General features: G+C 41.1%; 2 protein-coding genes across 3 annotated transcripts in view; one reads left to right on the plus strand and one right to left on the minus strand.

Moving 5' to 3' along the window:
* Nucleotides 1–73: 73 nt before the first annotated feature.
* Nucleotides 74–7,998, plus strand: CCDC121 (coiled-coil domain containing 121). The gene is made up of 2 exons (XM_003984444.6): nt 74–618; nt 1,311–7,998. The coding sequence occupies exons 1-2, from the start codon at nt 74–76 to the stop codon at nt 2,275–2,277; spliced, it is 1,512 nt and encodes a 503-aa protein (XP_003984493.6). The 3' UTR covers nt 2,278–7,998.
* ZNF512 (zinc finger protein 512) overlaps nt 6,506–14,357 on the minus strand; it is a 34,420-nt gene continuing 26,568 nt past the window's right edge. For both annotated transcript variants that reach the window (XM_006930401.5, XM_006930400.5), the window contains exons 12-14: nt 13,710–13,772; nt 12,450–12,548; nt 6,506–8,497 (exon numbers count right to left, since the gene is read on the minus strand). In XM_006930401.5, coding sequence (XP_006930463.1) covers nt 8,189–8,497; nt 12,450–12,548; nt 13,710–13,772 — 471 coding nt within the window. In that variant the 3' untranslated portion in view covers nt 6,506–8,188. The remainder of the gene's footprint in view (nt 8,498–12,449; nt 12,549–13,709; nt 13,773–14,357) is intronic.

The following is a 14,357-nucleotide window of genomic DNA, read 5'->3' on the forward strand; positions in this document are numbered from 1 at the left end:
GCTTACAGAGGCTTCTGTGACGCGAGGGGCAGAGATAGAGGCTAGAACCCAACCAGTGCGAAAGGGGAAGGCGATGGGGTGGGGCGCGCGCAAGCGACTCCTTCCCTCCCGGCCAGGCTGCGCGCCAAGTTGGGACAGGAGGGGGGAAATGATGGGCTCGGAGGACGGCAGGAAGTGGCCAGAAAGAGAGGCACTCACCGTTGTAGGGAAGGGCCTGGGAAGAGCAGAGTTCCTGTCCCCAAAGCGAGCCGAAATGAGGTCCCCAGAGTGGGGCCCCCAGAGTTCGAAAATGAAGACAGTGCGTTTCTCTTTGGACCCCCTAGGAGCGAGGAAGGGAGCCGAAAGGGAACCGGCAGCTAGGGCTTATTCGGCAACCGGCAAGGTTCAGCCGATCCAGGTTGGACCGGCCGGGGCTGGGGTGAGGTGCGACCCCCAGAGTTGCTGGGCAGCGCCAAGACCCAAGGAGCACAAAATAGAGAAATTGCGAAAACCTTCCGCAAGGGGACGCCATTTCCGCGTGGCGCAGGACCCTAGCACTACTAGCGCTGCCGCCTCGGCAGTCAACCTCTGTGAATCACACGGGGACCTTGGAGATGAACTCTTGGATTCCCAGAGCAAGTAGGTACTGAAGGGGCGCTGCCCTCGACGGAAGTGTCCATGAAACAGGAAAGGTGGTAGAAAAGCCGGGAAATTTATTGTTACTCCCGATCACCCCCACTGTGCCTGTGGCCCCCCTCGTAGCCGCTATAGTGTTCAGGAACTCCCAAGGTTGGGTTTCACACCCACGCTCTGCCACTTGCTGGCGGTGTAAATCGTAGCCACGTCATTTAAAGTCTCTGAACCGGTTTTCTCCTCTTTAAAATGGAGGTGATACCTGACAGGGTTGTAGTGACTGTGTACTTAAATTGTAAACGACACTCATTTACCTTTACCATAAACTGTATCCCTCGTGCCGTGCATAGTGTCAGGAACATAATAGGTACGCAAAAATATTTTCTTGTATGAATTAAAGTACAATTGTGCATTTTGTATTTACTAAATTTTCATTAAGAATTGATAGGAGAGGGGCGCCTGGGTGGCTCAGTCGGTTAAGGGTCCGACTTCGGCTCAGGGCATGATCTCATGGTTCATGAGTTCAAGCCCCGCGTCCGGCTCTGTGCTGCTAGCTCAGAGCCTGGAGCCTGCCCACGATTCTGTGTCTCCCTCTCTCTCTGTTCCTTCCCCACTCGCACTGTCTCTCTCTCAAAAATAAATTAAAATTAAAAACAAAAAGAATTGATACGAGAATGCCTCACTTGTTCTTCCTCCAGGTTTGCCAAGGACTCTGGGAGTTCCACTGCACCGTCTGTTAGTTTAATAAATATAATTTTCAAGCCACAGATGCTAACAAAGTCAGAGACGACCTTTAAAGAAAAGACCATGACGGAGCTGAGGAAGGTGAACAGCCGAATAAAAGAAACTCGAATGCAGCAAGAATCAGTAATGCAGGAAACTGAGCAGCTATACAATGAAAAGTTACTTGTCCAGACTGAAAACCAATTCTTTCAGGAATACCTAGACAAGGAAATTGAGGAGTACAGAAAGAAGCCTGAAGAGCTATGGGAACATTATTTACAAAAAAGTGAGGAGATTGAACAAAGGAGACAAGAATCAGCCTCCAGATATGCAAAACAAACCTCAGTGTTTAAAGGGGAGCTCTTGCAGAAGGAAAACCTCCAATCCAATTTAAAGCAGCAGTTGCAGGCACTGAGGGATGTTTCCCTAGTAAAGGAGAAACAGGAGAGAGAAATACAGATGTTACAGGAGAAGAAAAAGGAAGCCCAAGCTGAGATCGATGCAAAGAAATTGGAAGTCCAGCTCCAGATGGTCCAGGAAAAAGCATTACTGGAAAAACAACTGAGTGAGCCAGACCCGAGGCAGTTGGGAAAAAGAAAAAGAGAAGAGCTTGAAAGGAAGGCCCAGGCCTTGGAGGCAGGAGCAAAGCAGTATACTTTTGAGTTCTACCATGACATGAGGAGAGAGAACCAGCAGTTAAAGAAGGAATTACAGCAGCAAACTCGGCAGTGCCAGGAGTTGGAGGCTATTAGGAGCTGGCTCAAAAATCAAAAGCGGCAGCTCCAGCAGGAACAGTGGTATATGGACTGCTTAGTCCGGGGGAGGAACCGACTACAGGGAAGGCATAACCCGTGCCCAGGACAGGGTGCTCCAAAGACCACAATAACACCTCTCCTAATCACCAAATCAAATATTAATCCAAAGCAATTCCCAAAACACTGATTATATAAGGACTGGAGTAAGAATTCTCACATGCTATATGGACCTGGTTAGGAAGGCTTTGGGATCTGACTGCTATGGTAAAACATCCATCATGATGTGTTAGTGTGAAAGATTAGGTGTGAAAGAAAGATTTTTCTTCCAATAGTACTGCTAGGTATTTGTGTGACTGGCATCCCTTAATTAGATTTTCCTTTAATTAATCTTGTTGATGAACAGGATGTTCCTCAAATCTCCGGATAACCTGATACCACTCCCTAAACACCTGTACTTCAAACTAGCTCAAGGAAACCACCTTGAGGAAATGAAAGGAAAAGGGTTGTGTGACTTCATCTAACTAAATTAGATTTCTTTATATAAAAAACACCTTATAAGAATAGCATTTCAGATTGACTTTATATAGTGCCTTCTGCTCTTTAAACAACCAATTATCCTCATGCCTCTTGACCAGCTCCACACAAAGGCAAAGTGTTTTTTAAGCTTTTTCAAGTTCACAAGCAGTGGCCAAGCACTTCCCCCAGTTTTGTCAAGAGTGAAAAAGTAAACTGCAAGTCGGAGAAGAGCTAGGAAGAAAAAAAAGCACTGGGCAGAACGACCTTTTGTCTGACGCTCTGCCCCTCAACTGGGTAAATTGAGAAGGGAAGAGCAGAAAGGGGATGTATATTCGGTCAACTACTTTTGACAGTCTTTTCTGTGAAGAAACACTTCTGGCATTAATGAGGTGACTGAATGCCTCTGCTTGTTTCAGGAAAAGATATCAAGAAAAGTGTTAAACTATTCGGAAGACTTTTTTAAAGAGTCTTATGATATCTATTTCCCTAACACTCTAAATTCTAAGATAACAAGATCACTTAATTAAGTTAACTATAATAGGTACTTCAGTTTTAGGTCACTTATTACATTTTCTTATTCTGTGTGCACTTGATAGTACATGAAATGCCTTTTTGTAATTAATATGTGCCTTGTATTTGTGTCTATTTAGAACTGGAAACAAGATTTTTAATTAGTATAGACGTTTAGTTTTTGAAATTTTTTTGCACTAAAAAATATAAAATAAACATTTTTTACACTTCTGACATATTGATGATTAGACTATTTGAATGCTAAATCCTAGTACAGGGATATAACCCCATATTTTAACATCACTCCTCTATGGGGAAATATAATCCAACCTTATGTTTTCTAGAAATTGTCAGTGATAAGAAACTACAAAATAATTTTCATGAATTTTGTTTTATTCCTATGTAAAATGAACTTAAAATTGGCTTAAAAAATTTTTTCTCCCTCAATGCCTTTTACCTCTAGCTTTAACAATTTTGTTAAATGTGTATTGTTATTAAAAATAAAATGTATATTAAAATATCTGTTGATTTTTTTATTTTTCCAATGTAATGTATTTTCTACTCCATCACTCCTCTCTCTACTACTTCTGCAAGTCTTATTCTTACAAATGTGCACATAACAAAACCACAATTTCAACGCAGAAGAGTAATATTTTAGATAGTATGCAGGTTCCTTAACTTGAATACTTCAGTTCTTGAGCTGAAAATACAGAAAGACTCAACTTGAAAAACATGGTAACCAAGACAAATTTGAAGCCCTATTCTCTGTGGATGCAAAAAACCACAGAAAAATATATACTAAGGCTGAAAAGGGGTTGGGAAAGTAGGAGTGATCTAGAATCTTACTCTGCTGTTAATTTCCCTCCTGCCTTTACTGTTCCGATGATCCAATTGGGAAGTGGATAACTTCCATCTCCTATGTTTATTTTTAATTCCTATCATCCCAGATAACGGATCTGGTGTATTGCTTTATGGCTGTCCCTTTCAGAGTGAGGCCTCTCTTAAGGGCTTGAAGACTTTCGAGGGTGAATCATCTGATAAAGATATTTTGAAATCCATACCTGCAAGTGAGCATAGCTTGGCCAGGTACCATGTCAGTCTACTTTTTGTCTGCTTTGCTATGAAGAAAATTAAAACAGGGTGATGTTACAGAAAGTGCACTTAGATGGAAAAGACCCCCAAGGGGAAATTTAGGTTAAGACCTAAATGATTCAGTGAAGTCTACTGGACAAAAACCAGGGAAGAAGCCATTTCAGGCAACGGAACAGTGAGTGCAAAGGCCCTAAAATGGGAATGAGCTTAGCAGGCTCCAGGAAGAGAAAGGTCAATGTGGCTCAGGTGTAGCTTGGGGAATGGTCAGAGAATTTAGGTGGAGGGGAGGGAGAGGAAGCTAAACGGGTTAGCAGTGGGAGTGGCAGGCCCTGTGGGACAAGGAAAGGGAGTGGCTTGAATTCTAAGAGCACTGGGAAATTATCAGGCTTTTAGCCCTTGAATGAGGTCTGATGGACAATTTTAAAAACTCACTACAGCTGTTCTGGGAAGTGTATCCAAGCCAGTAAAAATCAGCAGGAAACAATTAGGAAGCTATTGTCGTCTAGGCAAGAGGTGATGATGGTTTGAACTGGGGTGGTTGAAATAGAAAGTGAACAGGAGACAGGGGTAAGAGCAGACTACAGGGGAGAGGAAAATGAAAGGTTAAGAATGAAGCACAAATGGGGCGCCTGGGTGGCTCAGTCGGTTAAGCATCTGACTCCTGATTTCGGCTCAGGTCATGAACTCACAGTCTGGTATCTGTGCTGGAGCCTGGTTGGGATTCTCTCTCTCCCTCTCTCTCTCTGCCCCTCCCCCACACACTTGTGCTTCCTCTCTCTTAAATAAATAAACATTTTAAAAAAGAATGAAGCACAAGTAAAATTTCTAAAGTGATCCCTTTTAAAAAGGAGAGGAGCAATAATTTGTGAGAGCTGATTTTTCAAATGAAGTCTTTCAAAAGAAATACATAAAATGAAGTATTTCAGACACACGATATAGAAAACTACAACAAACTCACTATCCACCTTAAGAAATAAGAACTTACAAATTCACTGTAGTCCCTCTGAATCCCAGAAGCACTGTCCTAAATATGGTGTTTATCATTTCTGTGCATGTTTTCATGCTATATATATATATATATACACACACACACACATATATATACATATATATTAATATATATTATATAACATCTACATTTCCATAAACAATATGGAATATTTTTACCTGTTTTTAAACCTCACAGAAATGGTACGCTTGATGTATTCTGTAACCTGCTTTTCCCATTTTTAAGATGTATTCATGATACAAGCCCTAGTTAATTTCACAGCTATACAGTATTCCACTGTATTTACCTCTTCTGATGATAGACAATTAAATTATATAGTAGAGTAAGCTAACAAAGAGACCCAAGCATGTATAATGTCTCAAAAAACAGATTTTTTTTTCTCTTTAATAGTGTTCCTGGCTAGCAATTAGTCCTTCATGGGGTGATTCAGGGCATCAACCATTTTCCATTTTGTGCTCTACCACCCCCTAAAGCCATTTTATTATCTTCATATGGCCCGATGAAGGGGAAAGAAAGCACAGAGGTGCCCTTTCTTAAAACTTCTACCCTGGAGGTATCACACATCACTCCCATTCATGTTCTACTGGAGAGTAGTTAGCTACCCTTCACTACAGGGGCAGGGGATTGGAGGGCCGGGAACATAATCTAGCCATTTGTCCTATAATCCTAGGGGTCTGCAAAGTGAGAGCAGATTTTGGCAGACAGTTAGTAGACTCCGCTACATCATTCTTGTTTATGTCTCCTGGTACACCTGGGCAAGAGGATTTTCTCTGTATATACCCAGGAGTAAAACTGTCGAGTCTTAGAGGTGTATTTTCAGCTCTACTAGATACTGCCAAATTGTTTCCAAAGTAATTGTACCAATTTAAATTCCAAACCGTGCATGAGAGTTCACATTCCACACAACCTGGCTATACCTGATATTGTCAAATTTGTTATTCAAATGAATTTTGTTTAAAAAACTTAAAAACTCAATAGTATGATTAGGATACTCCTGCTGAGTGAGACCTGGCCTCAGGAAGGAAAAATTTTAAAAGTGCCTGCGAGGGTCCTGGATGAGACTGGACAAGTTTTCTACACTAATTCACTTTAATCTCAAACAAATTTATTCACTAACCAGCAGACTTCAGGAGCTAAAGAACTCCTGAATTTGCCGCATTTGGAACTGAGACGCCGCATTTGGAACTTATTTCAAACCCACTCCCACGTTCAGCTGTTTTCTTACCCCCATACACTTTGTCAGCAAGGAGTCAAATAGCAGGTTGGAGTCAATGAACTGGAAACATCATTCTAACCGACAGTCATTTATTTCTTTTGTCATTGCCCAACATTCCCCAAGTCTTACTCACCAGAAATTAATATAGCTTCTTCATTTCTCCTCCCTGACAATCCTCATCTACTGAAAGGGTTTTAAGGGTGCAACTGCCAATGAAAATGTAGAGTGGACATACCATGTCCTTCACTTGTTTCACAACTATCTATTTTGGCAGTCTCCAAATCTGGTTTCAATGCTCCCGTTTGAAAGTGGTCTTCACAAAAGCCCACATTTTAAAGCTATGTGGAGCAGCACAAAATACAGAGTTAAAGAGTAGTAACAGCCTTTCAGAATTTGAAAAGGTAGTGTTTATCCATATCAGGGTTAAGGGCCCTTGCTTTTTATGTGGCATATGCCACAAAAATTGGCAAGAATATATAAGACCAATATTTATGGAAAAGGGGAAGAGAATGTGGAAACACAACAACAGAGCTGGTCTAAACAATGTTCCAGAGAAAGCCAGCCTTGAAGAGAAGTAGCCCACTAGACATTAGCAGGTAGGCATGAGGTACAGAAAAGGAATTTTTCTTTCCAACTCCAGATAAATATCTACATCTGGTGACAAAGTCTCAAGATATAAAGAGGATAGAACTCCACATATAAAAGAGGATAGAGGACAATATTCTCAGAGAATTCCAAGAGACAGAGGTTGACTAAAGGGAGGAATAGACTTAGCACGGCATAGACTAACAGGTAAGGTCAAGTCCAGGGGAGAAGGAATGTGCACCTTGGCTGCCAGTCTTAGTGGCATTACCAGGAACACTAGGATTCTGTGTCAAAACATCAAGTGCAATGTGGTATTTCTCAATCCATAAAACTGGGGGAGAAAACAAGCTTTAGGAGGGCACTGATCATAGCAACCAATGAGGCCTCAAGCCCCAGGAAAGATGAGGCAGTATTTATTGCTTCTTCTACTTCCTTCTTTCCAATCATTTTAGTGTTTGCGACATTTTAATGTTTGGGCTGCTTTTCATGCCTGTGGGTCTAGTCAGTCACTGCTACTTGGGATAAACAAAACATTTCCCAGTAAAACCAGTGTAGCGAGGTTCTAGCTTTTTCATCCTACATCCATTTTCTTACATATTGAGAGAACAAACAGCCTCCATAAAATCTGCTTCCCAAGGAGACAGGATAAGCTTTTTACATGAGTGACAACAGTTCTAGCTTCTAGGATTGTTAAATCACAAATACAAAATGGTAAATCAGTATGGTTTTAAAAAATTAATTTGGAATTGTTTTATAAGCAAGATGATGGAATGACTACTAATCAATGGAGCTTCCAAGAACATTCTATAGCCCAGGAAGGAAAAGGACAACCAAACAGGTTTCTCAGTTTTGTACAGGGCAAGAGGGGCCCACAGTTGGCCTTAAGAGGGAGCTCTTTGGGCAAGATAAGAGAAAAACAAGAGGACTCCAATGAGGAATAGCAGGAAAACCTACCAAAAAGGGAGTGGGGGGGGGGGGGGTCAAAGTGAATAAATAGGGAGAACAGTGAAATTTACACAGGAGGAAGGAGCTGAGAAAGTCACAGCCTTACACAAACAGCTGAGAGAGTGCATTTCTCCTCACTCAGCCCCCGTGACTCAGTCCTCCCAGCACAGGCCCCCGTGACAATGGCATCATGTCCGCTTTCCTAGGAGCTTGCACACTGCCTGCCTATTTCCTTCCTCGTTTATGATTAGTCTTTGGGGCCTTTACTTTCTGGAATTGTGCTGGCACTGGCTCCTGCTCCGGTTCCTTACAGGAGGTCGACACTAGCAATTCCTCGTTACTCCTCCTCTGATCCTTCCCTACTCTAAGACTCAGCTCTGCCTCAGGAAGCTCGATGCCAGGCTGCTGCAGCCTTCGCAGAGACCTTCTGCTCCTGTGCTGCTGCCTCCGCTTTTCTTCTTCTTGCTGCCGCTGCTTTATCTTCATTAGCTTTTCAAAGCTTTTGGTTGTGGTTGGGTTTACAACGAACCAGTCCTACAGAGGCAAAATGGAAAAATCATCCAGTCAATCAATACACAGTAGAGAACATAAAGAATGGGTGTGGGAAGAATCTCTAAAAGGCACGGTTAGGGCAGAACACAGTAAGGAGGAAACAGATAGGGAACCATAGCTTAGAACTCTGTACTTGAAACTGAAGAAATTCATCATGAGCAGTCATTATAAGCATTTATTGTGTAAGACATGATTTAGGGTACTTCAATAAGTGATCCACGAAGTCTGATCACTTAGCATCATCCCACTCATCTATCTCCTTTGTAAAACTCTCAGGAGATATAAAGCATTGGGTCATAGGAGATTTTTATTTCATGATAGTATTTGCATGCAGCCAGACCGCCTGGGTGCAAATCTCAACTCTGTTTCTATCTCTGTGACCATGGGGAAATTACTTAATTTCTCTAAGACTCAGTTTAAAAAATTAAGAGTTAAGGAACATGGACTCCAACTATGAAATATTCTTGCAGAAAAAAAGAAAGGAAGGAAGGAAGGAAGGAAGGAAGGAAGGAAGGAAGGAAGAAAGAAAGAAAGACAGACTTCAATCTAAATCAAGTGATCTGATCAGTCTTCTAGGTCTAACAACCAGTTTATAGGAAATACTCTGCTAGAGGACCACCACCACAGGAATGTAATCAACAAAATCCAAAATGTGCATATATGACCTTGTTTCTTCAACAAATACATTTGGGGTGGGGGGAGAGGAAAGGGAAACTTCTAGACCTGCATTGTCCAATGAGATAGTCACTAGCCACATGTGGCTAATGAGCTCTCGAAAAATGACTAATCCAAAATGAGATACGCTTTCTAAATTTTTTTAATGTTTTTATTTTTATTTTTGAGACAGAGAGAGACACAGCATGAGCGGGGAAGGGGCAGAGAGAGAGGGAGACACAGAATCGGAAGCAGGCTCCAGGCTCTGAGCTGTCAGCACAGAGCCCGACGCGGGGCTCGAACCCAGACTATGAGTGTGACCCGAGCCGAAGTCGGATGCTCAACCGACTGAGCCACTCAGGCGCCCTGTTACGCTTTCAATATATAACAAATCATCATGAAATTTCAAAGATTTAGTATGAAAAAATATAAAGTATCTCAATAATTTTTTACTGACTATATGTTCAAAAGATAGTATTTTAGATATACTGGATTAAATAAAATATATTATCAACATTAATATCATCTGTTTTTCTTTATACTTTTGAAATGTGGTTACTAGAAAATTTTAAATTACATACATGACTCACATTACATTTCTATTGGATAGCACTCTAGATTAAAACATACAGTATATGGACCTTTTTTTTTTTTTTTTTGCTCCTGATTTGAACAAGCCAACTCTGAAAAAAAAAAATTATGAGGCAATCAGGGAAATTTAAATAATTTAAATAATAACTAGGTATATAATGATATGCAAGAATCATTGTTAATTTTTTTTAGGTGTAATGATGGTTGCGGTCATATACTTTTAAAAGTCCCTATATTTTAGACACAGTGAAAGAAGCAGTGACAGTGACAGGGTATGTGAAATTTGTTCAAAATAAGCCTTTAAGGAGCACCTGGGTGGCACAGTCAGTTAAGTGCCTGGCATTGATTTTGGCTCAGGTCATGATCCCAAGGATGGCGGGATCAAGAATCAGGCTCTGCTTTAACAGCATGGAGCCTGCTTGGGTTTCTCTCTCCCTCTCGTTCTCCCTGCTCCTCCCCCGCTTGTGTGCACATGCACACACACTCTCTCTCAAAATAAATAAACTTAAAAAAAAAATAAGCCTTTAAGGAACAAGAGAAGTAGGTGTGGTTATAAATGAAAACAAGATTGGCCATAAACTTGTTGGCCAATCTGTTAAAGCTATTCATATCTGTTAATGCTATTCATTACACTATTTTGTCCGTTTTCATGTATTTGAAAATTCCTGTTTAAAAAAAAAGTAGTGTAAGAACATGCGAGGCAGAAAGGGAGGAACAGAATAAAAATGTTTTACCACCACATATAATTCATAAACACAGGCACAAATCATTGAACAAATGCCTGGGGAACAAGCCCCAAACTAAGTGAAATTTGTTGGTTCCAACTTTTTAAGAGGAAACTGAAGAAAACTGGTTAACTACATAAAAGCCAGATTTTGTCAGGAGATGATTTTTTTTTTTAATGTTTATTTATTTTTGAGACAGAGGGCGAGTACGTACACAAGCGGGGAAGAGGCAGACAGAGAGAGGAGGACACAGAAGCCAAAACAGGCTTCAGGCTCTGAGCTGTCTGTGTAGAACCTGACACGGGTCTCAAACTAAGGAACCATGAGATCATGACCTGAGCCAAAATCAACAATCAGGCACTTAACCAACTGAGCCACCCAGGGACCTCGAGATAATTATCTTTTAAGTACTTCCTGAAGCATAAAAAGGTACACTAGTATTATAAAAAAAGATAGGACTGCATCCCAGAAGAAATCTCAGACATGGAAAGGGCCTCCCAAAGCTTAAACTGGTAAAACAACAAGAACCACATTTGATGACACTAACTACAGCCCACATTGTTAAAAACTATTAAATGTGAGGGCAGAGAACAGCTGAAGGTGCTTGCTATTTTTCCTTATCAGGCAACAATAGTTTCTGCAGTCAGATATTCCAAGAGAATGCACTCTACTCCTTTAGCTTTTGCAATACGGGTATTTAATTATACAGGAAACAATTTCTCTACTCACCTATATTACTAAAAACTTGCCCTAAGAGAAAAAAAAGACTCAGCTTTCTGAACTTCAAAGCATTTTTAAAAATTTATTTTTGAGAGAGAGAGAGAGAGAGAGAGAGAGAGAAAGAGAGAGAGAGCGTGAGCAGGGGAGGGGCAGAGAGAGAGGGAGACACAGAATCTGAAGCAGGCTCCAGGCTCTAAGCTGTCAGCACAGAGCCCGACGCGGGGCCCAAACTCACAGACTGCGAGATCATGACCTAAGCCGAAGTCGGACACTCAACCAACTGAACCACCCAGGCACCCCTGAACTTTAGAACACTTTTACACAGAATTTATTTTTTAATTGTCAAAATGTACAAGCCTTCAGAAAAGTTATAATAGTTCAATGAACCCTAGATTTACCATCGTTAACCTCTCTTTCCTTTCTTCCTTCTTCCATTTGCAATTTATTTTCAGGCGTATTTCATCCCTAAAAATTTCAGCATATATCTACCTAAGAACAAGGGCATTCCCCTGCAAAACAATACAATGATCACATTTGGGAACATTAACATTGACTCATTACGATTATTTAATAGAGTCGTATTCCAATGACTCCAGCTGTCTCATTAATGTCTTTCATAGTTGTTTCTTCGCGGTATTTTTTTTTTTTTTACGTTTATTTATTTTTGGGACAGAGAGAGACAGAGCATGAACGGGGGAGGGGCAGAGAGAGAGGGAGACACAGAATCTGAAACAGGCTGCAGGCTCTGAGCTGTCAGCACAGAACCCGATGAGGGGCTCGAACTCACGGACCGTGAAATCATGACCTGAGCCGAAGTCGGTCGCCCAACCGACTGAGCCACCCAGGCGCCCCTCTTTGCGGTATTTTAAACAACCTTAAAAACAGGTTGCTCCACAACATTAATTAGAATACTAGAAAACGGAAGTATGGAGAACGCTAGGAAACAAGAATTGCAAAGGTGTAAACTCAGCCTGCTGCCCACATGCCTGATTTAACTGAATTTAAAGGAATCAGAAGAGCTCAAGGATGCTCAGACTTATACCGACTACAAATGCTTTCATAGAAAATATAATTATGCATCTAATTTTACAAAGTATTTTAACTCCAATGTCTCCAGTAACCACTTTCAAGCTACTTTCCTTGGCAGTCCTAGCCCAACACAACACACAAATTCCACCTTTCTTGGGGCACATGTATGGGTTCCAGGGATTACAAAAACATGATGGGAAAAGCAGGGACCTCACCTCGGCATGGACAGAGTTGATGTGATACTTGACACCACTCTCTGACACAAATTCTTTTTGACACAGAAGACACTTGTATTTTCCAGCCACAAAGTTTCCCTGTTTTCAAGAGAGAAAGAAAAGGGAATTACTGGTAAATTCAGGAACACGTACCTGGGCCGTGTGTGGGGATTGTTAGAGATGAAAAGAGGGGATTTTACTTCAGCAAAGATAAGAAGGAAGAAAATCCAATACAGCAATATACTTGGGAAAACCAGATTTAGGCAGACTATTACCACTAGAAATCTATCCTAATATAACTCTATACATAATACCCCCACCCCCTCAACACAACCTAAAGTATTCCTACTTTTATTATGTAACAAATCACCCTTTTCTATCTTCCCTAGTTTCTGTCACTTCACTTCCAGATTCTCTTGGTTCCTCTTCCCACATGATCAAACTCCTGAAGTTCACCAGAGGCACCAATGTATAATTCTTCCCACTATAATCCACTGCTCCAAAGAGTGCCTTGCAAATCCAGAATTAGAGGTGTATAGTCCATAATGCCTAGTTTAAGGACTCAGAAACTAAGATCATGATGACAAACTCCTAAGCACTTGTGGCCAGATCTGGGTTGGATGCCTACACTCCCTTGCTGCTTTGAACTGAGATTTCTCTCCCCTCCTGAAGCTCTGAGTGTCCATGGTGCTAATTTTGTGTGAGGAGATATTTCTGAATGGAATTAAAAAGTGGCAGCAGTCCCCATGTCTGTGAGTCAGAGGGCACCTGGGTCAACAGAGAAAAGATGCAGTGAGGTGAATATCTGTTTGCCTGACACCCAGGGCTAGCGTCTACCTCCCATCCCCAGAGGCTATATAATTCAGGTGGGATTAGAGGATCTTCATCATCCAGATAAGCATATGTAAACTGATTCTAGAAATTTTAAGGCCCAATAAACAGGGCAGGTCCAGGGCAGGACAGGCTCAGGTAGAAAAAGTTACCTCCCTGATACAGACTCAAAACTAATAATAATACTTTTCCTCCAACTTTTTTAATTGATAAGACTTAAGGCTATGTTGGCTTCTTCTATATCTTGGACATATCAGGACATCTCATCCAATACCAGATCAAGAATCTTTAGGACATAAAAAACTAAACAAGCCTCTGAACTTAACAGTAAACAGGGTGACTAGCTGTTCGCCTAAACTGAATTCTCTTCCATGTCAGACTTTTGTTTGAGAGATCACATTAAGATAAAGCATTCAGAAAGTTACAAACCAAGGTACAAGAGCCCAGGTGAGCCTTAAGGCCTGATACACTACTGTAGACAGCCTCACAACCCTGAAAGAGAAGAAGAAATAATGTGAAGATTATACCAAACCTCATCGGTCTCTTAGCAATCTGGCCGTTCACACTGACCAACCCTACATTTAGAGGAAGAAGCCCAATAAATTGTACTACAAACCAAACAGAAAAAAATTCACACACAAGCCACAAAAGGAAAAAGGAAAACCATGAAAAGGTATTTTTTTTAAAAAAAGAAGGGCTTAAGATATTCCCTTCCCTGATACTTTTTCTCTGACTTTTAGAGAAACAGAAAATTGCATGGTTGGATTTTTTTTTTTTTTTTTTTAATCTGCCTTCTTCAGTATAAATATGTCTCCTGTTTCTGGTAGATATCCTCCTTCCCAAAGTACTGCATATACAGCTGTGGTGGATTAAAGAAATAATGGAAATTCTCTGCCACTCTTCCCTGTAAGAAGAGGAGTCTATTCACCCTCCCTTTGAATCTAGGTTAACCCTGTGATTCCTTTGACCAATAGAATGCCATGGAAATATTGCTGAACAAATTCTGAAGCTAGGCCTGAGAGATCTACAGCTTTCATCTGCATGTTCTTGGAACACTCTAAGAAGTCAGTTGCCATG

This window comes from Felis catus, chromosome A3 (assembly GCF_018350175.1).
Source record: "Felis catus isolate Fca126 chromosome A3, F.catus_Fca126_mat1.0, whole genome shotgun sequence".
Taxonomy (NCBI): Eukaryota; Metazoa; Chordata; class Mammalia; order Carnivora; family Felidae; genus Felis; species Felis catus.

What these genes read in the sequence shown, in the direction of transcription:
- CCDC121 (XM_003984444.6), top strand. Translation starts at nt 74, where the DNA reads ATGGGGTGGGGCGCGCGCAAGCGACTCCTTCCCTCCCGGCCAGGCTGC. An exon ending in CTCTTGGATTCCCAGAGCAA is followed by an intron (nt 619 to 1,310) that starts GTAGGTACTGAA and finishes TTCTTCCTCCAG; the next exon opens with GTTTGCCAAGGACTCTGGGA.